The sequence below is a fragment of the Melozone crissalis genome, unplaced genomic scaffold, assembly GCF_028551555.1.
Source record: "Melozone crissalis strain CALT ecotype California unplaced genomic scaffold, PUWL_Pcris_2 ptg000005l_1, whole genome shotgun sequence".
Lineage (NCBI taxonomy): Eukaryota > Metazoa > Chordata > Aves > Passeriformes > Passerellidae > Melozone > Melozone crissalis.
In genome coordinates this window covers 23,439,796-23,464,850 of record NW_026535783.1, presented here as the reverse complement: position 1 = coordinate 23,464,850, position 25,055 = coordinate 23,439,796, and the positions used below count along the sequence as shown (strand labels likewise).

Here is a 25,055-nt window from a genome sequence, read left to right as displayed (position 1 = left end):
ACTCCCAAAATTTGACAGCAGACTGCAAAAAGACAGGAGTCTCTACTGCCACCTAGCTCTTCCTGGATGGCAGGGTAACTATCTTCAGAAGAGTTACTAGAGCTCAATGCTAGGAACTCCAACTACAACCTGGCACTAATGTATCATCTTGAAATTGTTCATATGCATTGCACTGGTATGGTAGCATGTAACACCTCAATTTTCCCAAGCTGAGTTATGAGAAGTTGAGTTATTCAAAAATGAAAAACATACATGTAAATGTACTTACGCTTGTCTTTCTGTGAAAATTTTATCTATATTCTGAGTGTCTCGGTCATTCTGAACCTTTAACTTAAAAAAAATAAAAAATTTAAATACAATCAAGTTTGTAATAAGTCATGGAATCATATAGGTTGGAAAATGCCTCTTAAGATCATGAAGTCTAACCCTTAACTCAGCACTGACAAGTCCACTAACAAACCACAACAACATGTACACATCTTCTAAATACTTCCAGAGAAATTGATTCACCTCCTATTTCTGTGGGATCTATTCCTGAAACACTTCCTAATATACTGTTTAAAACCACACAGATGGGATGGAAAGCATTCTTCTCTTTATGACACAGACATTGTACCTTTATTATTCAAACAAATGCAAGCAAAAAAAAAGTTATTTTGACCAAGAAATAATCAGGTCATCTTTCAAGTTACCAAAACCACCTTTACTGAAACTGTTTTATTTTGTTTATGGACAAATTAATCATAAGAAATAAAATCAGCATAGTGCCATTCATGCCTTAACACTTAAAAGGCTGTATTAGAAATAAACAAGGAAAGCAAATGAAGAACAAAACTCTTTGATATTGTGGTGGCTATGTCAGAGACCTATTTAATATTTTTACACTGGAGACATTTAGAAGGCTAAGACAAAAGAGAACTTAATGTCCAGAAGATCAGGTAGCTTTACAAGGCAGTGCAGTCTGCTTAAATTTGCCTCTCTAAGACTAGTGTTTTGTGCTCCCAAAAAATAAAAAAGATAATTTAACACTCATAATTTGGGGTGACAACAGCCTTCTCAGATGTAAATCACAAAAATCTATCATGGGCCAGTCAACACAAGACTTCAGGCAATTTTCTTACTGCTAACATGTTGCCAACATTACGAATAACTTAATTGGAAAAAAATGTTTTTTTTATATACGTCACACATTCAAAGCACCAAGAAAGTAACACATCCTTTCACTGTTAAAGCATAGCAAATATCCTAATTCTTACCATATTGTAATCACGGATCACTTCTGCCATATCTGTACTGGTATTAAGTATATCCACAACCTGAAACAAGAAAGAAATCCAACCTGTTACTGCTTTCCTTTTCTTGAAAAAAAAAAAGTCAGACAAAAGGTTCATGAAAACAGCAAATTTTGGTTATTGCAATTGGAAAAAACATGATTTGGCAATCTGAATAGATTACATGTCATTTTTAGAAATAATCATCATTACATGTCACTGTTCTAAGCACTGAAATATTACACAGCACCAGTTTCTTAAATCCATAAGCAGATGCTTCTCCTAATGTATAGTACACTTTTTGTTTTCCTGTTTCCATCCCTTTCCTTGCCAATAACTGAATAAAGGCAGTATTAACTAGTAAATTTTCACATAGAAATGTCAAAAAATTATTCGGAATAAAGCAAAAGCAGCAAGAGAATAAATAGGAGCATTCAGTATCAAAATTCGACGGCAGCATACCATGTTGTAGTCTGCTAGTTGACCTTGAAAATCTTTGATTTCACCAGCTAAAGCCTCTGCCCTAAATATGAAACAAAAAGGTCAAACTTCAGATGGTAAGATTTGCACATAAAATAAAATAATGAAAAATTATTATTAATTAAAATTAAAATAAAATAATTAAAAAAACCAACTATTCACTGATTCCTTGAAGCCTGCTCAATACTTGAAAACAGTCCTGTGACTTAGAAAGTTAGCACTGCATTAGCTGCAATTTATCTCACCGTTTTTCATAGGACAAATAGACAGATTTCTCTTGCTTGTACATTTCTACTTCTTCCTGCAGTTTGTTAATTTCTGTTGTAAGTTCATTTATTTTACTTCTGAAAAAAATAAAGAAAAAAGAATCATCAACATTTGGATATCCAACTAAAGCACAGCAAAAACAGTGAACATATTTCACAACAGGTTTGCAATTAGTATCTCTCACACTGCACTTTGTTTCAACTCAGCATTTCTAAGAAGAGGTAAGTGTAGAAAAAAGCAAAATGGTTGTATCAATTAAAGTCCCAAGTAGCTGCTGGAAAACCTTGGTATGAAATAAAATGTTTTAATTAGTTTTTTGTCTCTGCTGGCAAAACAAACGTGGAAATAAAAAAACCACAGTCTAATTTCACAGAATGTGGGTACCCTCCATATTTAAAATTACATATTTTAGGACTAATTATTCAATAATTAGTCCTAATTTTATCAGTTGCTCAATAATATGAGCAACTGATAAAATCCTGCATGCAATAGTTTGCACAGGGTCTTGCCTTTGCCATAGCTAGCCGAATGTATAATCCAAGCAAATAATCTGAAATGTACAATAAAAATTTTTTGTTTAGCGATGCTACTTGTTAGAAATCAGACCCAATAAACATTGGAGCTGGAAGCTCAGAATCAGCGACCCTTTCCTTACTAACACTGTGAGAGAGCATTTAACTTAGCAAGCCTAACAAGAAAAGCTCAAGGGAATCTACTTCCTTTCCTCGTACAGAATATCTATATGCAAATAACCTTCACTTTTACAGCAGCACTCCTATAAAAGTTCATTATACATGAGCACCATTTATTTCACGCTATTTTCAAGCTTCAACTCTGTGTCTGAAAGCGAACAGACCATTACATGTGTGCTGTTAGGACATACCTCAGCACGCCAAGGTAGTACGTTTTATCCATTATCTGTCTCTGAGGACCTGATAAAAGAAAGCAATATGATATTTTATTTTAAAACCCCTAATTTAGATGAACTGTAAATTAGGAAAACAATGTGCAAAATTTACATAAAAAAATGTACAACTAATATCTTTTGGTGTCCCTATATAGTTACTGTGTAATTTTTAAAAAGAAGACATTTTTGGACTGCTGTGAAGATAAACATTACTAATACAAATATACAAATAGTTACTACATAACAGAGTATTTTAAGTATTCTGTAGTGATGGAAAAAGACACAATAACCTTGTTTTACTCTTTTGAATTACTTTTAAAGACAGCTCAGTTACAGAAAAATGCTTATCTTTGGCTACCAAGACTAACAACAGAAGGAGGGACACTTTAATTTTCTTTCTTTTTGCTCCTCTTTTTAGTCACAGCTCTTCACTCTGCAAATTACACAATGATGAAAAGCTTTCCTTTAAAAATCTAAATATTCTTTCAAAATGTTTGCAGACATCTTGACGGTTATCTTCAGTATAAGATACCTTTCATTGCAGTTTTTATTCCACTTAATCCCTGTTGAGTCACTGGGCGGTCTGCAACTTTAATCTGAGATGATAAGACTCCTCCAGGAGTCAAAGAACCACCACGAGAACCAGGTCTTGCTGTACTAGGAGGCATCTATAACAAAACAAATGAAAAATCTACCAAGTCTGAAATATAACTTTATTATCCTTAAGCAATTGCAAAAGCAGTTAAAAACTTCAGTTAGTCTCTACACTCCTTCTGCAGGAATCTTTTAGCATTTACATCTCTTCAGGGAAGCAAAGCTTCAGATGAATGTCTGCTGTAGAAGGTAAGGAATTACTTTTGAGCAGCTGTACATTGTTCCATCTATCTGCAACATTAATGCTATTTAGGTCTCTCAGGCAAAGTCTGGATGCTGAATGTCCCTGATCTCCTCCAGGCAAGGTTAGCAAAACTTTATACAAAACTGAGATCTTAAATTCTTCTCAAAAAAGAACTTCTCCTCACTCTGGTCTTGGCACTAAAAAAAATAAGATTAGCAAAAGCAAGCAAACAAACAAATCTAAATACATAAAAATTAATGATATATTTTTAATATTTACTAACATACCGCTGTTCCTACTCTGCCTGCTGACGGAGTCTTTGATGAAGAGGCAGGCCTTGATGAAGAGGTCAGTCCTATTCCTGATCTTAAGGCAGAACGAGCTGTGGGAGGTCTGTTACCGCTGGCCATACTCGTTTCCTTTTTAACTTCTCTCTGGTAAGAAAAGAAATAATCCTTTGATTTGCACAAGGTCCTTAAAACTATGAGAAACCGACTCTTTAAAGCATAGCTCTTACTACAATGTTATGGGGGGATGGTCTTGGATTTTTTAGCAATTTGCAAAGTACTTCCTTACTGGATGGTACGAGACCATGAGCGGCAGGGCTCGGGAAAGACCACTTAATGTAAGCTGAGGCAGCACTCTCTTTTCAGTGTTTAGTGAGCTCTCAGATTATTCTTGTAGCATTTATTGTTTCAATATCTGAATGCAAATCTTTAATGAAACAAACTGGAATTGAGCAACTGGCGCAAACACTCATTCAGGTTATCTACAGAGGGTCCGTAAACCATCACCCATTACTACAGCAATCCCAAACCGCGCTGTCCCTGACAAACCCCAGCAACTTTCGTCACCCCCGAAGGAGCCCATCAAGGAGCCCATCCCAGCCGCACAGCAGCGCGGAGCCAGCGCCGCGACGGCCCGGGAGGGCCCCGTCCCCTCACCGCGCCCCTCAGCCGCCATCAGCCCGCGGGCAGCGCCGCCGTATCGCAGCAACCGCTCGCGCGGATATCGCGATGGCCGCAAATCTCGCTCCAGCCTGCCGTGGCTCCCGAAGACTACAATTCCCAGAGGGCCTGGCGATGGAAGAGAGGCGGAACAACCTCCTGCGTGAAGCGCAGTGCTTGCCGGGATAAGGAGCCTCGCCTCGGTCCGGCGGCGCGCCCTGTGACGGTACTTCCGGCACGACTTCCGGCAGCGCGGTCCGTGCTGTGTCAGGCCGCCGCTGCCGCCATGGCGGGTGAGGGCAGCACGTTCCGGCTGCGCTGCTCCCTGCTGGGGCACGGGCAGGACGTGCGCGGACTCACCCGCGGCCTCTTCCCGGAAGACAGCTTCGTGTCCGTCTCGCGGGACAGAACCGCGCGGCTCTGGGCCCCTGACGGGTGAGTGCTGGGCCGCGGCGCAGAGCGTGGAGGTGGCGCCACAGGGGCTCCGCCCGTGCCCCGCCGAGTTCGTCCGTGCAGCTGAGTTCTCCTCAGGGGCTGCCGGCACAATCGATGGGGCCGAGGGAGGTGGCGGACGGCGGGAGCCTATTCGCAGGCGGCGCTCGTGGTTGTCATTGTCACTTGTAGAGAGTCACGTTAGGGACCTTCAAGATTAGCTAGTCCCAGTCCCTCAGCTACGGGCATGGACACCTTTCACCAGAACACTTTGCTCAGAGCCCTGTCCATCCTGGCCTTTAGCACTCCCGAGGATGGGATATCCGCAACTTCTCTGCAGGGGCCCTGTAGGCCCGTTTAGATACTGGAAGGTTGCTATGAGGTCTCCATGTAATTTTCTCTTTTCCGGGCTGAGCAGGCCTAACTTCTGCATGCCTTTGGGGAAAGTTGTATGTTTTAAAGCCGTTTGCTGTACATCGATGTTGTAGTGTGCTTTGGACATGAGAACAATGCCATTAGTTCTAGGCGTCTTTTTTTCTAAGTGGTGTCAATAACGTTGTTTCTACCTCATAGTATTCAGTGCCCAAGTAATCCTGCTAAGTAACAGTGATGCTGTTTTGACAGTAAGGCACTGTGCTTTGAAAAAAAGCACACAAAAAAGCCCCATCCTTTCTCACCCTTGTTAAACGAGCTTCTTTAAGTATTAAATGGAATATGAGCAAAAAACTGTACAGAAAATTAAATGCACAAAGACATAGAAAAAGAAAAGATACCCCAAGATTAATTTTTCTGATATTCCACTAATATGTCTCCTACTAATTTGCGTAGTTGAATACACAGAGTGAATTTTTCAGCATATTACCTTGACCAGGAGCAGACCACATACACTGCTAAGCAATGTGTGTAGGAGATGTGGGGTATTGCTGGAAGCTACAGGATGTACCTCCTCCCAGACTATAGTTGTGTATTGTGATCTGTATTCTGAAGTTACTAGGCATGGATGTTCTTCCCATTGCCTTCATGTAAAATAGAAATAATTGGCAAATTTGCTGAGTGCTTACATGTCTCTTCGTATTACTCCCTGGAGCTCTGCGACTGAGGTGAAGAAAAACTAATCTTATTAAGTGGGTCTTACTGAGTCTCTCATCACAAGACAAAGAACTTGCTAAATTGCACAGAAATTTGCAGGAGGAAAGGAATTCTAGTTCTAACCCACAGTTTTTGAGAACTTTGTGAGGAAGAAGACATAACTTACTTGTATCAACTGCAAATGTTGATATTGATTATGCTTCTCTGCTTTGAAGGCTCAGGGACTACAGTAGTCAGGGTTCAGTGGGTGAGCACACTGCTGTGTGCTGTTTTGATTCAGCTTTTCCAAGGAGAGATGTTGCTCCTGTGATTTGTTCTATGTGCGTCAAGGGGAGATCTTTTAGAATCTAGAAGAGTATCATGATTTTCTTACATATTTCAAGCTTGCCAAGCTTTAGGGTTTGAAGGATAACGGTATGATATCATGTGATAGCTTTTGTTTTTGAGGGAGGGTGAATAAACACAGGCAAACATAACAAGACACAACACCACAACCTACATGTTTATTCTATGGGAATAAGTAGCTTTTTTCCATTAGTGCTGTAACTGCTGAGATTGGCTGAGGAGGAAGAAATGAAGGTGCTGGTTGAGTCAGTTATGATCTGTTTAACTTTTATTCCTCTGTAGTGCTCCTAATGAAGAGGCAGTGAATACACTTGGCTGGCAGTAAACTACATTTCTGTGCTCTTACTTCAGCATGTACTTGGACATACATTTGAGTTTCCAGACAAAAAAAAGATGGCATAAAGACAAAGTGTAGCTATTTCTCATCAAATTTGGCAGAGTGTTTGCCAATGAGCGAGAAAGAACAAAAGTCCTTCCAGGCCTATCACTACATTTAAAAATAAGTGGAAAGCTTTAGTATTGTGTATGGGGAAGAATTCTGGTATTACAGCGACCTGATGAGGTCTTCAGGGTGAGAGAAGTGGACGAGAATCTTGGTTCATGATCAGAAGGCTGGATTTATTGATATATGATATATAATACATTATAACTATACTAAAAGGAATAAGGAGAGAAGTTGCAGAGGCTTGCTAAGCTAAAAATAGAATAGGAAAGAATGAATAACAAAGTTCTGTGTCCAGCAGAAAGCAAGGACAAACTCTCCTGTGAGTGGTCAGCAAATCCAAACACTCACAGAAGACCAAACACAGATGCTCCTGTTGCATTCCACACCAGCCGATAACAATTGTTTATATTCTTCTTCTGGGGCCTCAGCTTCCCAGAAGATGAACAAATCCCAAAGAAAGGATTTCTATGAAAAAATGTCTGCGACATTCTGGGATGTAATTTTTGTCTTAAATTTCATTCTTTCTAGGCCATCTGTAGTACTTATTCAGCACAAGACAAGCATAGTTGTTAATTAATAAGAACTGTAATTTACTCAAAGTGCTGTTTCTGTCATGATTCTAAACTGATTATTATCTATGTTTTAGTCTTAACAGGGGTTTTACTGAGATGCACTGTATGAGTGGCCACTCAAATTTTGTATCTTGCGTGTGCATCATACCTCCAAGTGACCTCTACCCTCGTGGGCTGATTGCAACTGGTGGCAATGATCATAATATTTGCATTTTCACAGTTGACAACTCAGCTCCTCTTTACGTCCTTAAGGGTCATAAAAACACAGGTATGTAGTAATTGTACTTTGGAGATTTTGGCATAAAAGTTAACGTGATTTATTAGAGAGGAAATGAAATCAAATTTATGAAACTCAGTTTTGATTTTTTTGGTATATAATGTAGCAAACTGTTTAATTATGTTCTCTGCAAGTAGGATTTTATAATCTTAATTCGTGCAGTGACCATTCATTGCAAGGACTTGCAAGTTTGTCCTGATGAATGTTTGAACTTTCACTATCTCTTTAAATTCCTGGCAATTGACAGAATGATTACCCTTTTGTCAAGAATTGCACTTTACTTCTTCATGTATTAATTTTTTTGTTAAAGCTGATACAAGTGGAAAAAAAATGACCTTCCTAAATAAACTTCCTCTGCCCATTTTGTTACTTAGATGAGTATTTAATATTAATTGGTGCTTTAAATACAGAGCTTTACACTGTGTAAATTGCAGATTACCTTTCTACTAAATCTTTGAATCTCACCACAGTTTCTTGGTGGTAGTATTTTTCCCTCCAAGAAGGTGAGCTAAGTGTTTTTCATATGAAATAACTTCTTGAAGACATCAATTAATACCTTTCTTTCTCTTAAAAATGTCCCATTTGCATTAATTGTGTGTCTTGGCTAGTTATCTCACCTGTTTGTCATCATATTCTAGTCCAAGAGAAGAGGTGTGTGACTGAGAGAAGTATAAAAATATGAATGGCAAAAATATTTCAATTTTTTAAACGTAAAATTAAGAGAATTTTAAGCAGCTTCTTTCTGGGTTGCAGTGCAAGTACAGTTCACTTATTCTTCTCTAGACTCCTCAACACTAAATATGCTACTAATACCAAATAAATCCTCTTAAATGAATCTCTTGAAATTACTTAAGATTTGTGGCAGTGCAAGGTACTTGTCAGTTCTGACTTAAATGTTCATTCCAGTTTGCAGCCTTTCATCTGGGAAATTTGGCACATTATTAAGTGGATCATGGGATACAACAGCAAAAGTCTGGTTGAATGACAGATGTATGATGACATTACAGGTATGAAGTTCCTCTACGTGAATGTGAAATAACTACTCTGAATTTGATTCTGGCATGTCTTAACAATGTTGGGTTTTTTGCAGGGTCACACAGCTGCAATATGGGCAGTGAAGATACTTCCTGAACAGGGATTAATGTTGACTGGTTCAGCTGACAAGACTATAAAACTGTGGAAGGCAGGCAGATGTGAAAGAACATTCACCGGTAAATGTTGCTGCAGTTGATAATTTCATTGGTGTGGTCTGTTCTTGTCAAAAGAGAACAAACATTAAAATCTTACAAAAGCATAGATAAACTGAACAATATTTAGGCAGGATTTTGAAAGTAAACTACTTCTTGAAGTAGTTATATGTCCAGAGGCCACATGACTTCTAAAAACAAGATATTTTTCACAGAATTGTGAGAAATTTATTTTTTTTTCTAACTGTTCTGACAAAGATTTTTTGCCTGGATTTAGATGTGAGCTATACAGAAATGGTATACTGCTGCTAATGGAGACAATAACTGCATTAAAATTTTCTCTTCCTTTTGTAAAGGACATGAAGATTGTGTGAGAGGTTTAGCTATTCTCAGTGAAATGGAGTTCCTTTCCTGTGCTAATGATGCTAGTGTTCGAAGATGGCAGATCTCTGGCGAGTGTCTGCAGGTGTATTATGGACATACAAATTACATATACAGCATTTCTGTCTTCCCTCGATGTAAAGGTAGGATTCCTTCCCAACTGTTACACGACATTTTTCAAAATTAAATGAGAGGGTGTGTATTCTGATTTTCTGTGCCACTGCCACAACTGAAGAACACCAGTAGTGTTTAATTTTTTTCTTACACCTAGTGCAAATAAGTGTAAGAAAATACACCTATTTGCACTAGGTGTAAGAAAAAAATAAAATACATTGAGATTGACTCCAAGTTGCACTGCTGTCAAAATTGCTCTGGCAGTATGTGGGATGAAAGGTCCTGGGTTATGGCTGATTGAAAGCTTAAGTAAAACTTAGATGAAACAGTAGGCAAAACTGTTGTCTTGGCTGCCACCTGTATTTCAGTGCTGTTGCAGAGTAGTAAAATAGTAATGTGTGGCATGCCAGTTTGAGATAATGTAAATTTAAAGACTTCCACAATGTGCATTATATGTAGTTTAGGTTAAGAATTTCTTGTTATGAGGCTTAATTACGTTTGTTTTCAGAGTTAGAGATTTAGAGGTTCAGAACTAACTGTTGAGCCAGTTGCAGAAGAAATTCCAAGTCAGTGACCTTTGTGGGGTGTATTGGACACTTGCACATTTGTTCAATAGGTCAAGTGCATGTATATGGGTTAGTACATATATTGTAGACCTCCTATGCCTTAAAATCCCTCATTGAGTAGTTTGTAGACTTTTAAAATTGCTTTATGTGTGTTTCCTGATAAAGCAGGCTTACCTTCCAAAACTCATTTTAAAACAAATGTGAACTTAAGCAACTGTAGTGCAAGATGAAACTATGATGAGTATAAAATTGTTCAAGCCCTTTAAAGGATGAAGGGATCTTTTTGTCTTGGGCACAGTTTTATTCACTGTTTGGCTGCTTAATCTGCAATTTATGCACTTTGGATTTTTTGAGAAGGCAAATGAACAGTGGGGTGTTTTTGCTCTCTACTTGTAATTGAGAGAACTACTGAATTGCAGAAAGATTCTTTTACTGTTGTGATTTTTAGATACCTAGTTTCAGAATAGCATCCATTATCACAGTGTGCTAAAAATGTACTTTAGAACTTTTTTATATCTTTTTATTTCAGATTTTGTAACAACTGGAGAGGATAGATCTCTTAGAATCTGGAAACAAGGGGAATGTGCTCAAACAATCAGACTCCCAGCTCAGTCTGTGTGGTGCTGCTGTGTCTTAGACAATGGTGACATCGTAGTTGGTGCAAGGTATCCCAAGTTTTACTTTCAATATATTTGTAAATCCAAATCTGATAATCCTTGAAGAAATCGCCAGCCTCACTTTGGATGTCAGTTTCATTTATATTTAAAAATAAAGCCATCAGAGTGTATGTGTGTTAAATTTAAACATGCACTGCACTACATCCATGAAGTAATTTTATGTCATTCATAGAGGTAGAGTGAGTTCTTTGGATATGTGGTAAATCACGAATAGACTTGAGAATAAATTTACAAAACATGGTATAAAAAATGCTTTGCATAAGCATATTGTATCTTGACATTAAAATGTTTCTGAAGACAGGGTTACCTGCTTGATTCCTTCTCTGTATGGTTTTAGTATGAGAGTGAATTCCTTTCATAGCTATAATTGGGAGGGGTAATTGAAAATAGTGATGGTTTATTGCAACATAGAAGTCACCATTAGAATTTATCACAACATATCACAACGACATTTAAAATAGTATTTCTATTTGAATCTTTTCTCTCCATTCAGTGATGGAATTATAAGGGTGTTTACAGAGTCCTTGGAACGTACAGCAAGTGCTGAAGAGATTCAGGCTTTTGAAAATGAGCTTGCCCAAGCATCTATTGACCCTAAAACTGGTGATTTAGGAGATATCAATGCTGATGACCTTCCTGGAAGAGAACACCTTAAGGATCCTGGTAAGTTACTATACTTCTGTCATGTCAGAGGTGCCTCCAAATATTGGTTGGAGGTATTGAAGCATCTGATGGTTTCCAAACTTAAAGCTTTAATCCCTTTTGATAGGGTTACTGAAGAAAATGGCCTAATTTTGCTCTGGTATCCTTTCACAGATTCTTTTGGAAACAGGACTCAAGGTTTTTTGGTTTTGGGGGTTTTCTTATTCTCCTATGAGATAATTTAGAAAAAGGTGGAATTGATGCTACATTATGTTTGAGATATTTTCTATCTGTTCTGCCAGCTGTACCAAGAGTATGTGAAACAGGTAATTTGTAAAAGGAATACTGAATATGCAGGTTTTTTTCTTAATAAAAGTAGAAATGCAAATTTTCTGCTTTAGCTTTTGGCTTGAAAGGTGGTCTTGATGGGCTCGGTTCACACTGTGTAGGTACTTGAGAATGCAGTAGAAGCAGTAGTAAACATTATTCATAAACAGACAAATACTTTTTCCCAAGGTGAAGTAACTGGTGACTTCAGCCCTTGGCTATGATTAGGAAGTGGCGTAGATCTTAGATCCATATGAAACTTTGCATCTTGTTAGACTATGGGAGAATGTCACTTTTCTTAATTGGTATCTCACTGAGAAGCTGATAAACTTCTAAAGTACTTGACCTAAGTATTGGTTTTGCCACTTAGTCGGTTGGCAGATACTGTTACCATAATTGTAAAATGCTCCTTAAGAAAGCTGATATTCTTGTTGTGAGACGTAGTATTTTGTCTGGTTTTTGCTGGGATAGAGTTGATTTTCTCCATAGTAGCTATTATGAGGCTGTGTTTTGGATTTGTGCTTGAAAACAGGGCTGATAACACAGCATTGTTTTTGTTGTTGCTGAGCAGGGCTTACACAGAGCCAAGGCCTTTGTAGCTCCTCACCACCCCACCGGTGAGGAGCTGAGGGTGTGCAGGGAGGTGGGAGGGGACACAGCTGGGACAGCTAACCCCAACTGACCCAAGGAATATCCCCATACCAATCAGCATATAGACTAGGGGGAAGAAGAAGGAAGTGAGAGGGGATATGGAGTGAGAGGGGTTTGGAGAGTTGGCGTTTGTCTCTCCAAGGAATTGTTGAGCCTGATGGAGCCTTGCTCCTCTGGAGACAGCTGAACACCTGACTGCCCATGGGAAGTGGTGTATAAATTCCTTGTTTTGCTTTGCTTGTAGTTTTTGATTTACCTTTTTGCATGTAGTTTTTGATTTACCTTTTTAATTGTATCTCAATTGCCAAATTTTTCACTTCTATTCATCTGATTCTTTCCTGCCCCCCAGCCATGAAGCCAGTGAGTGTGTCTGTGTGGTGCTTAGTTGCCATCTGGGGTTAAACCATATATCTGCTGTGCTGTTGTTTCAAGTGTTGTTGAACTATTTTTAAATTTTTAATGCTGAGTACCATTTGAATATTTTTCTCTCCGAAAGTAAATAATATCCTTGAAATGGTTTAAATTCCTGCCTACAGGAACAAGAGATGGACAGACACGGCTTGTTAAAGATAATGGGAAAGTAGAAGCATATCAATGGAGTGTAAGTGAAGGAAGATGGATAAAGATCGGTGATGTTGTTGGTTCTTCTGGAGCCACACAACAAACGTCTGGAAAAGTTTTATTTGAAGGAAAGGTATGTACAAACTTTAATTTGTTTCATTCTTTCCTAAGTAACTGGTCTTTGTTCAGATAAAATATAATTTAGAAAACAGGTATTTAAAAAATATCTGTATTAGAAAACATGATTTTTTTTGATACCTTTGATATCAGAGGTAGAAGTCTAAGTGAGTGCAGTATATTACTTAGAAAACACATTTTGTAAAATGAGCAAGCTAATGGACACAAATTATTTTGGAGAAAGGTAAACCATTAGTAGAGAAGTTGTCAAGTTCTGTTGTATGTATTGTTAATACCTTGAGAAGTTAGTTTTAATATCCTTCCCAAAGGAAATGAACTTTATAATGCAAGGCTTACCTAAAATGTTAGGTACCAGACTTTCTGTCCTGCTTCTCTATAGTAACTGTTGAACTTAAAGGTAAACTAACCTAAAGACATATAAGCTAAAAAATGTTTCCTTTACAGAAATATACACAGAAAAGCTTGTCAGGGTCCACCACAGAAGAAATGCCTACAAAATACTGATTTTCACTCTCACAGATTTTAAAGAAGCATTAGGAAGTCATTTGCTAGCGTTAGAAGTGTGCTTTTAAGAGTCAGATTTCTTGAGAGAAGAAATCAAATCAAGCAATCAATCAAATTGATTGCTCTATAGCGTTGGAGGGCGCCGGAGGTGTCAATGAAGGTGACCTGATGCATCTTTACTTTGTAATATATGTGTACACTCATTCCAATGATATGTTGTTTTACTCTGCTCTTCTTGAGCAGAGAATTCTGGAAAATACAAGCTTAGGTCTGTGATGGTTTTGACTGAGACACAGTTTGTATTCCTAGCAGCTGGTACAATGCTGTGTGTTTTGGATATAGTATAGCAACAGTGTTACAACACACTGATGTTTTGGCTATTGCTAAGTAATGTTTAGTGTTTAACCTAAATCAGCAAATGTTTACTTGCAGTCTCTCAGGAGAGTATTGCTGATATGTTCTGGAAGTAGCAGTGGTTTAAGTTTTTAGGCTTAGGTTAGACTGCATTTAATAGATCATTATGTAAAAAGTGCTGGAAGACTTCTAATGTGTTTTTATTTTTATTCCACTTAAAGGAATATGACTATGTTTTCACCATTGATGTAAATGAAAATGGGCCTTCCTACAAACTGCCATATAACATCACTGATGATCCCTGGCTGACTGCATACAACTTCCTGCAAAAGAATGATTTAAATCCTATGTTTCTGGATCAGGTGGCCAAGTTTATTATGGACAACACTAAGGGGCAAACACTGTTGAGTACAAGTAATCAATTTTCAGATCCATTTACAGGTAAATATTTTAAACTTAAATGATGACATTAGATACTCCTCCGAGTTTTGTGTCTTCAGCACACTCTGACTGATTTTTGACACCATCATTAGTGATGTGGAGCAGAACTGGATGCAGTACTGACTCCTGGGGTACACCACCAGTGGCTGGCTTCCAGTAAATGTAGTAGCACTGGCCACCATCCTCTGGCCATGGTTGTTCCAATCCATTTCACTTCCATAGAATCACTAAGACCTCTAAGAATATTGAGTTCAGTCATTAACTGACCACATCCATGTTCACCCCTAAATCATATCCTCATATTTGCATAGTTCTTTGGATACTTCAGGGATGACGATTCAGACACTTCCTTGGACAGCCTATTCCAATGCCAGACCACCCTTCCAGTACAGAACTTTTTCCTAATATCAAATCTAAACCTCTCCTGGTGCAGCTTGAGACCACTTCTTTGCATCCGTTTACTGGGAGAAGAGACTGACGCCCACCTTGATACCTTTCAAATTCTTGTAGAGAGCAGTAAGGTCCACCTGCACCACTTAAACATCCCCAGTTCCTTCAGGTGCTTCTCATAAGACCTGTGCTCCAGATCCTTCACCAGCTGCATTGCCCTTTTCTGGACTTGCCTGCAATACCTCAATGTGTTTGTTGTCATGAGGGGCCCAGAACTGATCACAGGATTTGAGGTGTGGCCTCACAAGGGCCAAGTACAGAGGGACAGTCACAGCCCTGGTCCTGCTGGGATAAAAGCCAAGGTACTGTTGTCCTTCTTGGCTACATAGGCACACTCCTGGGTCATGGTCAGGCAGGTGATGATCAGCATTGCCAGGTCCTTTTCTTCTGGGCAGCTTTCCAGCCACTCTGCCCCCAGCCTGTATCTCTGCACGGGGTTGTTGTGACCCAGGGGGAGGACCCCAGTACTTGTCCTTGTTGAGCGTCATAGAATTGTCTGCCCAGGCAGACTTCAGTGTTGTAGGTCTTGAACTTCTTCTACAGATACTTTCATATCTTTAAATGATTGAGGGCAAAGGGTTTTTTTTCGTTCTGAAAAAAAAAAACCCAAAAAACAAAGAATATTCAGCAAAATTCTAATCAAGCCAGTCGTATTTTTCAGTCTAGTCTTTTTTTTCCAGTGAAAGAAAAGTCCAGTTTTCATACAAGAAGTGCCAGATGCTGTTGGGCAATTAATAAAATACAAAAATTTAGCCAGAGAATTAGTCAAAATACATAAATGTGAAATACATAAATTACCTTTTTCAGGCAGGAAATGGAATTAGAACAAGTTGATTACTGATAAGCTAAACCATTGTTAATCAATTACATTCTGCTTATCACATCTACAAAACAAACTAATTCAATTAATTTCACAAAGATGAATTTTTGAAGAAAATAGCATTAACATAATTGAGCTAAATCTTTTTCTTGCAAGGGACTGAAAATGGGAATACAGGCTTGTTGGTTTATATGTAACTCTGAGAGTTGCAGTTGTCCCAGAAGTAATTAGTTTGGAAAAGACCTCTGAGATCAAGTCTAACCTATAACTGAACAGCACCATGTCAGCTAGACCATGGTACTAAGTGCCACACATTCAGTCTTCCCTTTAACACCTCCACGACCTCCCTGCTCAGCTCATTCCAGTATCTAATCACCCCTTCTGTGAAAAAATTCTTCTTCATGTCCAACCTAAACCTCCCCCAGTGCAGTTCAAGGCTATGCCCTCTCCTCCTATCACATTGCCTATCACATTGCTCGGGAGAAGAGGCCAATCCCCAGCTGGCTACAGCCTTCTTTCAGGAAGCTGTAGAGTGAGGTATGGTGTCCCCTGAGCCTTCTCTTCTCCAGGCTAAACAACCCCAACTCCCTCAGCTGCTCCTCTTAGGATAGGCAGTCCAGACCTTTCACCAGCTTTTTTACCCCTCTCTGGATTTTAATAACAGCAAGGTGTGTTTAATAGTCATTGCTTTTCTCACTGTTTGACTAGGTGCTGGACGTTATGTTCCAGGCTCTTCATCTGGATCAAGTGCAATACCTGGAGCAGACCCATTTACAGGTAATGTGAAATTCATATCTGTCTGGCTAGCACTTAAGATACGCATTTCAGTCGTTTTCTGTTGCATTATGTGTTTAGCCCCAGACAGCTGTTTCTTACAGTTCTCTGTTTGGGGCAGTAGTGTGGAACAGCCTGGTAAGGTGGGCTCTGCCACTGCAAAGCATACCGAGATCTGTTCAGTTGAGGTAAGCCCTCTGCTGTTGGGTCTGCCTCATGTCATTCTGTCCACTACAGCAGAAGAGTAAGGACCTAAACCTTTTGTTTTGCCAGACTTCATAGTCATGAACCGCACAAGATTAGGTATATTTATAGAGGTAGTTCTCTATTTTCATTTTTACTTGGTTTTTTTACCTGATCTTTGTTGGTACCATGCTCCCCCTATTTTATATTCTGATCCTCACTGGTATAGCTATTGTAAAGTCCTCCTCACTAATTTAATAATCGTGTTTGCAAAAACATTCCTAGTTCCAGCCCTGCATTGGTAGACTTCTCCCATCCCTGATTAGGAGCTCTTAGTCCTCAAAGAGGTTCCTGTAATCACTTGATGCCAAGATCTTGCCTGCAAAACCAGCCATGCAGTTAGTTGCGGACCCACTTGATAAGTCCATTTGTATTCAAGCATTTCTGCTTTGTTCAGAGTAACAAAGAAATGGCCTGAACTCTTCAGCCTTGTTCTTAGAGCCCTCTAATCACTCTTGAAATCCTCCAAGACCTCCTTGGCAAAACCATTGATTGCCATGTGGAAGAGTAGCAGGATAACAGTCTGAAGGCCAGGCAAAGCTTGGCAGTGTCTCTTTGGCATCCTGAGTCCTTGCCCCAGCAGACACATAGCTCACAAGTTACCAGGCCATATGCATAGGCAGGTGCCTCCCCACCATGCAGGAGGTTACTCTGCTTCCCATCACTGCTGCTTGCCTTTCCTGTTTTTGCAGACATGAGGTGTAGTTTCAGCTGGCTTGTAACACATCACTGCTGGGTGTTGGTCCACACCAGTGCCAGAGCGCTCACTGCCTGCTCTGCAGTTGCAGATCCACAGATAGAGCAGAAGCCTTTGTGCTGTTACTTCCCCGTCTTGACAGGCTTCTGTGTCCAGCTGTTTCTCCTCCATGGCTTTTGTGGCTCTGTGATCTCTGCAGATGGAGGCCTCACTGAGGCCTCAATGTGAAAGAGTCCAACTCCCACAGGAGAATCACTGCCAGGGCAGTGTGCCCTCCTGCTGGAACTTGTCATGGATAAGGTATCTGCTGTGCTGAAGCCTTCTTCACCTGTGAGTGCCACAGATCCCACAGTGTCCCACAGTGTCCCACAGTGATGACACAGTATCTCCCAGCTGTGGGCTCACAACTTGTGAATGCTGTCATCACCAACATCCTCACACAGACATTGAGATTTAATCCTTAAAGAGGTGTTGAACACTACTTCGTAATTCCTTTAGTGCAGAAAAATAATTTTTAATAGTTTTGTTTGAAAAGTAGTAACTAAATACAGGTATACATAACCTCTTTATTGGTGGTGGTGTTTAAAAACTTGACATCTTTGTTAGGAGCTGGTCGGTACATTCCTGGTTCAGCATCAAACACAGTTCCTCCAGTGGGCGGGGTTGATCCATTTACAGGTAAGAGAAAATGTCTGCCAGTGAAAAACATTCCTGATTGTTGGGTTTGTTTTTTTTTTTCTCTAACATGAATTCTGCATTGATGCAAATTCATACTTTATTAAAAATAGCAGATTAAGGCTGCTTATACTCTGAAATTAATCATAAAAGCGGCATAAGAGAGCCTTCCTTTGCATGCAGGAATCATGCACACAAGCTTTAAAATGTATAATAATAATAATCTTAGTGGATTATTGATCTCCTAGTAGTTGTGTTGTTGATCAGAGAAACTGATACATAGTTAATGGGCATTATACAATATCAGCCACTAGACCTGTGAGTTTAAGAAATGATTATGGGTGATGATAAAAGCTTTATATTGCTCATTAAAAAAAGACATTTCAGGCTACTATTGCATGTGCCCTAACTTGGTCATGTCTGCAATGTAATGTCTTCTAATATATAAACAGTTTCATTATGAAAATAATAAAAATACAAGATTTCAGGGGCAAAAGGAATATTTTCCCTAAAAAGATCCTTGCCATTTTTATGTGTTAACTACAATAGCTGTTGCTATAAGTGACTGTGTATTTAGTTCACATAATTAAGAAATGATTGTTAATAATTTCAACTTGTAAACTTATACATGAGGGGGGAACAGTTTGTGAAGATATTGCTTTCAGTTTTAACCCCTGAATGTAAAAATAATGTTAGAAATGACAGCTGTTTGCATAGACATTCAGGGTTTTTCTCAAGAGATATTTTTCCAAGTAATGTCCAGCAGTAGAGAGTTACAGCTAGGACATCATTCTATATCAGACACCTTGGTACACTGTTGAATGCTCTGTATTGCCCTTCTGCAGGAATGGATGCCTACCAGTCAGCTGCAGCTAAAGTTGAAAATATTTATTTTCCGAAGAAAGATGCTGTCACCTTTGACCAGGCCAATCCTACACAGATACTGGGTCAGTGTTTTAATATTAAGGATTTTTTAAAATATTTTTGAAGTAATTTGACTAACTGAGCTTTTTAAAAAAACATTTCCTTAATGCTAGATCCATTATATTAATCTAATACTTTGGTTTTTAAATCACACTGAAGATTGAATATAGCGCATGTCATAAGCAAAACATGACCACATGATTGAAGTAAAAATAAAAAAATTGTGATCACACTAAGAACATACACCTTTAATGTTTTTGCTACTTAATAAAAGAGCAAAAATAAATTGTATTTCAGTTATGAAAGTTCTATTGTTCTTATGACTCCTTTCTGCATTTTTATCTTCATGTAGGCATTTTCTAAAATTTTTCTACAAATTCTGAATCTTTGTGTTGCATTTTTAAAGTGGAATTAATAGTAGCAATCATTGTGATAATTAAAATCTTGAAATGAGAAATTATCAAATTGGAAAACATGTTTAAAAAATCTGCCCCCCCAAAAAAACCCACTCAATTGCAATAGTTGTTACTTGTTTATAAAGTGCTTTTGTAGCATTTCATTTAAGATCTTGATTTCTGAAGTTCTGTTTTGGGAAAGTTGTGCTTCTTCTTTTGGTATTATAGGCAAATTAAAGGAACTTAATGGCAGTGCAGCTGAAGAACATAAGCTTACTGAAGATGACTTGATAATCCTAGAAAAGTTACTGTCTGCAACATGCAACACCTCTGCGGAAACACCTACAGCACAGCAACTTCAGACTTTATGGAGAGCAATTAACTGGCCAGAAGGTAAACTCTTGCAATTGTGTTTAGCGTCATCTCATCAGTATTTCACCATGAATGAAAAGTCTTGTCATGCTGTATGTTACAGAGAGTCAGTCCCAAACACTTGATAGCCCAAGCAGAAAAGAGAAGATGAATAAAAGGTGCTGACAGCAGTGATCAGCTTCAGGGGTAAATTTGGTAATTGGTTGTCAAGTTTTGTTGGCAGAATAATTAACATAAAGAGGAAACTTGATATAAAAGTCAATTACGATTATTTCATTAGCAGGGCCATCCTCAAAAAGATGTGAGACTTGTCAGGAAATAGAGTAAGGAAATACAAACTTGGCATTCTAAGCTGTTAGCAAATGAGAGATGAAATTATGAGATAAATTATGGGGGAAAAAAAATCAAAATTAGCTCCTGTTTAATATGGTAGACAAAAAGTTACTGATGCTATGCTATATGACCAAAACTGCATTAGTGAAATGACATGCTGGAAGAATGGAAGTGGAGGTGATATAATTACATTTAATAATATTGTCAGCAATGATGGATTAGAAAAGCTATTTTGGTTGTTGCAGCACATTCTGGAATAAACGATTGTTTGCATATACAAATATCTGAGAATGGTTAAAGTTAACTGCTTTTTTAAAATTGCAGTTAAAGATTTACTAATAGGAAAAACATTTCAATATTAAAAATTCATGCTCATTTTATAATATCACTTAATCAAACAGAGTTTTGCATAAAGAGGAGCTGGTGATGGCCAATGTCATACCTTCCAGACTCCTTGTATTGTACAAGGCATTAATTCTGAAGATGCTGCATATATGCAGGAAAAAAACCTCTAATAAGATAAGTAGTTGGGCAGATTTAGCTTTGATTTAGTTGAAAGCATTGGATACCAGTAGTAGATACAAGTAGACATATGTATTCAGAATCTGGGAAAGGGGGGACATTTCAAGGTTTCAGTTCAGTTTCCTTACAATGATTTCCAGCTCTTCAGTTTGGAATATATTTTTTATTTTCTTTTCTTGTAAGCAGTTTTGTACCTATACTGTACTGTAAGTTATGGAATGAGGACAAAGGAAGATGTTGTCTATGTAGGGGTGTTCAATCACCGAACTTTCAGCTTTCAGAGACTTTTTTGGATTAGTTACCATATCTTGTGCTTACCTTCAGTGTTATCAATTTTGAGATTTTAGACAAAGAAAAGATTTTAAGATTTTAAAGATTTTAAGCCCTATGTTAATCCTAAATTAAGGATTATGGATTTTTTTAATGATAATTGAAGCGTGACTAGAATGGATTTGTCAATATTTGTCTTTATGAATGTGAAACAATTTATGCTTTACTTACGCATGAAACTGTTACTGTCTGTTCCCAAACCTGCAGGGCTAAGAAGGTCTGCATCTGAAAGAAACTCACTGATAAATTTACACATAATTTTAGTATTAATACTAAAATTTTGTTTTGTTTTCTTTCTTAGATATTGTCTTTCCAGCACTAGACATTCTTAGATTGTCTGTCAGGCATCCCACTGTGAATGAAAACTTCTGCAGTGAAAAGGAGCATGTACAGTTTATCATCCTTCTTCTTAAATTTCTGAATCCTAAAGGCAAACAAGCAAACCAGCTGTTGGCACTTAGAGCTCTTTGCAATTGTTTTGTCAGCCATGCAGGCCAGAAGCTCATGATGGAACAGAGGGATGAAATAATGACACAAGCAATAGAAACGAAATCAGGCAATAATAAGAACATCCACATTGCACTGGCCACACTGACATTGAACTATGCTGTATGTTTACATAAAGTCAACAACGTTGAGGGTAAAGCTCAATGTTTATCAGTAATCAGCACAGTTATGGAAGTTGTTCAAGATCTTGAAGCTATTTTTAGACTGCTTGTGGCTCTTGGGACGCTAATCAGTGATGATACAAATGCTGTGCAATTAGCTAAGTCTCTGGGAGTTGATTCTCAAATAAAAAAGTATGCCTCTGTATCAGAACCAGCTAAAGTAAAAGAATGCTGTAGGTTTGTTCTTAATCTGTTATAATAATTTTCTTAGCACTTGGAAGACAGCGTATGCAGAAAAAAAGATGCTTTTGTTCATAGTTTATGAGAGACTACTTGGGAAAATACTGTGGATTAATTACACTTGTTGCAAGATACAGAGCAAATAAAACTTTTTTCACTGTTTGTCATTGGACTGCTTTTCTGAGGTGATCACTGCACAGAAACTTCGCAAGGAGTCTGGACATTGCTCAGATAAAAAATAGGACACCAAGAAGTCAAACTATAACAGTACTTACAGGTCATCCAGACAGAAAGGTAGGAAATGGCTGTTATTTAGTGACTGTCAACTGACACCCACCCCAAACACATTCTGTGTTCCAGCATGATTCATCTGTTTCTTCACTGTGGGGTTTATTTCAGTGGATGAGGGGCCCTGAGATCTCCTTAAGTTCAGCAGTGCATTTCACAAGCTTATTAGTTAACCTCAGTTAATATTAACCCTTGTCAAATAGCCTGGTAAGGAAATTTTTCAGCAGCTTTCTCCACTTCCTTTTGAAACTTAACTTTTATGGCTCTTATGTCTTTTAACCTAGGGCCAGATGACTTTTTGAGGGGTAGAACCTCTACCTGCCATATGGATGTTGTGTTTCACTCATAAATTTGTATCTTGCAGCTTGTAAAATGGCGTGAACTTCTAGAGAAGCCTTTATCTTGACTTTTTAATTTCTAAGGACAGGAATACCCCACTAGTTAATAGCAGGTGTCTTATTCCATGTTGTAAAATCTAGATGATTAAAATAGGTCATCTTGAAGAGTGGGAGAGCTGGCTACACCTGGAGAACAGATTGAGCAGCAGAAGCTTGAAGAAGCTTCCTAAAGGTGGTTGGTGTACCGTGCCTGTCAGTGTTTTGAGTGTTTTGAGGCATTTGGACAAAATCCTTGATAAGAGGCTCTAATTTTTGTCCAGAAATGGTCAGGTCTCTTTACAACTGAAATACTCTGTTGTAAACTGCATGTATTTGAAGTCAAGTCTTATGAAGCAGCTTTAACTTTGTAACTGTGGTGACTGTTGACAGGGAAAATAATAGTTTGCAACTTACTCCAGCAGATCTAAGATGTTCAGCAGAAAATGGAAATGTTATTTTCTACTACTGCAAGCGTTACAATTGGGTTCAGAATTAAGATGAGCTAAAGAGTATCAATGTTTAAGTTGCATTTTTCATTAGACTAATAAAATGGAAAATGGGAAAAAAGGGGCAAAATTCTGGCACATGAACTCCACACCCCATGATACCTGCCTATATTAGATGTGAAGAATTTTGTGACCAAGCGCTCTTAACTTTTGTTTTGCTCCAGCTACCTGAACTGAGTTACTGCACTGCTTCCAGCAAACTCTGTCTCTCAGATCTTTAGTTGCACACTTGTACAGTTACACTTTGGATGGATTTCCAGATAAATACCCTCACAGTCTTGATCATGGTCTGAGTCACACACTTTCTGATTTGATCTATTGGAGGTTCATATATGAGGCAGTCCAACAAATTATTTGTGATTTACAGTGCTTGATAGATGAACCCCTTCCTGGGAAAGCATCTAAGAAACTACCTTTAGGAAACTTGTCTGTGAAATAATGTGCCTGTCTGTTGAATTTTGGTTGCCTACTATACAGTTGTTCTTGAAGCTTCAGCTTTCTAATGTTGTGCTCTTCAACTGTGTTTGTACCTGTGCTATTTTAAGAAATTATACTTGTCTTAATATTTTTGGTTTATTATTGTGGGATTGCTCTGTTACAGATTATCTCTTTACATGAAAATTGTTACGAATTTCTCAGACCAAAAATTAATGTTTATATTAATAAACATACTCTGGCAACTCCCAAGAAATGGTATATTAAAAGGTATTACAAAATGCACTTAAACTTGCAGAGAAATGATGAGGCACAGCAAAAAATCCTTCTGGGGACTGCAGCATTAAGTGTTAGGTGAGATAAAGCAGGCCAGGATTGTTTGGAGAGAAAGATACCTGCTGCCACAGGGTATTGTGATACCAACCCATCCATGGTCTAGCATCATCTGAGGAAACAGGGAGTGGGGAATTGCTTTTGCTTTTAAATGGCACTCTTTAGAACTCCATTGTGGTTCATGTCAGCATCCACATGCATAAACACATAAATGCATGTAAGGGTACTGCACAATCTGCTGCTGGGGTCATCAAAAAGAAGAATTCCTTAGGAATGTCAGCAGGATGAAATTACTGTTGCAGTGCAAGAATGTTATATCTGTAGTGGGAAATGTGCCAGACATGAGGTCCACAGGGTGCAATAAAAAAATTTTGAGAAAAATTTTGAGACCAGAGGCCATTGAAAATAAGTATGTGCCTCACATGCAACTGGGAGCTGGCTTACTATCTACAGTAGTACATTTTAACTAAGTTGATCTGCGTGCTAAGTGTTCCTGATTTCATTTATCAGGGGAATAGTTGAAGTATACATTTGAGAGATTTCAAGAGCCCCTTAAAGAGAAGCTGTGTCTTCTGCTAAGAATTTAAAGTATCTCAGTAGATGACACAATTCTTTTGGCATCTTTTTCTGAGATACGAAGATTTTAGAAAGAATAGCCAACAGCACACAGTAGCATCTCACATTAAAGCATTGCTGTTAGGCATGGCTCGGGTTTTATGAAGCGGAAAAACTTTGGATCTACTTAGGCCAAAGCTCAGGACAAGTATAAAATGCCTTCCTAAGGAACTAAATAAGGAGTCAAAACAGACTTCTGTCACCACCAACTGCTGGACTTTCCAAGATAGAAGAAGACTACAGTAACACAAATTGGTCTAATCTATCACAAGGTTTCTTTAATGTCTGTTATTATGATGCACCTTGCTCATATCAGGACCTAAGTAAGCAGTGTTAATTACTCAGTCGTGTTCAGGCTACAGCCAGAAATAGACTAACTTCAGTCTGCAAACCTATTTCATTAAAAGCAGTGTACACTGAGCTGTACATTGATGGATAATTGGATGCAGTGACACTTTTATAATGTAACATGCTATAATAATCTACAGGAGGAGCCTTACCATAGATCAGTATTACAGAGGCAACTCCAAATGCTTTAGGAAATGTAATAGCCTACTAGTTTCAATTGTGTGAAGTATTTTGCTTGAAAATACTTAGTTAAGCTTCTTAGCTGAATGTGATCCATTACTGTATGCTGTGATCACTTGCCTCTTTTTGTCACTTTCTCCTTAAACCATCAAAAAATCCAAAGTCTAGGAACAGTAG

General features: G+C 38.3%; 2 protein-coding genes across 4 annotated transcripts in view; one reads left to right on the top strand and one right to left on the bottom strand.

Moving 5' to 3' along the window:
- Positions 1-4,754, bottom strand: part of IFT74 (intraflagellar transport 74) — a 44,573-nt gene extending 39,819 nt beyond the window's left edge. For 2 of the 3 annotated variants that reach the window (XM_054289867.1, XM_054289849.1), the window contains exons 1-8: positions 4,708-4,754; positions 4,051-4,197; positions 3,458-3,593; positions 2,902-2,950; positions 1,997-2,095; positions 1,734-1,794; positions 1,257-1,316; positions 269-330 (exon numbers count right to left, since the gene is read on the bottom strand). In XM_054289867.1, coding sequence (XP_054145842.1) covers positions 269-330; positions 1,257-1,316; positions 1,734-1,794; positions 1,997-2,095; positions 2,902-2,950; positions 3,458-3,593; positions 4,051-4,173 — 590 coding nt within the window. In that variant the 5' untranslated portion in view covers positions 4,174-4,197; positions 4,708-4,754. Of the gene's footprint in view, positions 1-268; positions 331-1,256; positions 1,317-1,733; positions 1,795-1,996; positions 2,096-2,901; positions 2,951-3,457; positions 3,594-4,050; positions 4,198-4,599; positions 4,668-4,707 lie in introns of those variants that run through there. The other variant, XM_054289858.1, reaches the window with a different exon arrangement.
- A 212-nt stretch (positions 4,755-4,966) lies between these two features.
- PLAA (phospholipase A2 activating protein) lies at positions 4,967-23,952 on the top strand. Its single transcript, XM_054285061.1, has 14 exons — positions 4,967-5,145; positions 7,668-7,861; positions 8,777-8,877; positions 8,961-9,081; positions 9,414-9,581; positions 10,648-10,783; positions 11,289-11,458; positions 12,952-13,109; positions 14,194-14,413; positions 16,392-16,460; positions 18,004-18,075; positions 18,918-19,019; positions 19,620-19,784; positions 21,250-23,952. The coding sequence occupies exons 1-14, from the start codon at positions 4,997-4,999 to the stop codon at positions 21,813-21,815; spliced, it is 2,391 nt and encodes a 796-aa protein (XP_054141036.1). The 5' UTR covers positions 4,967-4,996; the 3' UTR covers positions 21,816-23,952.
- The last annotated feature ends 1,103 nt before the right edge of the window (positions 23,953-25,055 follow it).

What these genes read in the sequence shown, in the direction of transcription:
- PLAA (XM_054285061.1), top strand. Translation starts at nt 4,997, where the DNA reads ATGGCGGGTGAGGGCAGCACGTTCCGGCTGCGCTGCTCCCTGCTGGGG. An exon ending in TGGAGCAGACCCATTTACAG is followed by an intron (nt 16,461 to 18,003) that starts GTAATGTGAAAT and finishes CATCTTTGTTAG; the next exon opens with GAGCTGGTCGGTACATTCCT. An exon ending in CAATCCTACACAGATACTGG is followed by an intron (nt 19,020 to 19,619) that starts GTCAGTGTTTTA and finishes TTGGTATTATAG; the next exon opens with GCAAATTAAAGGAACTTAAT.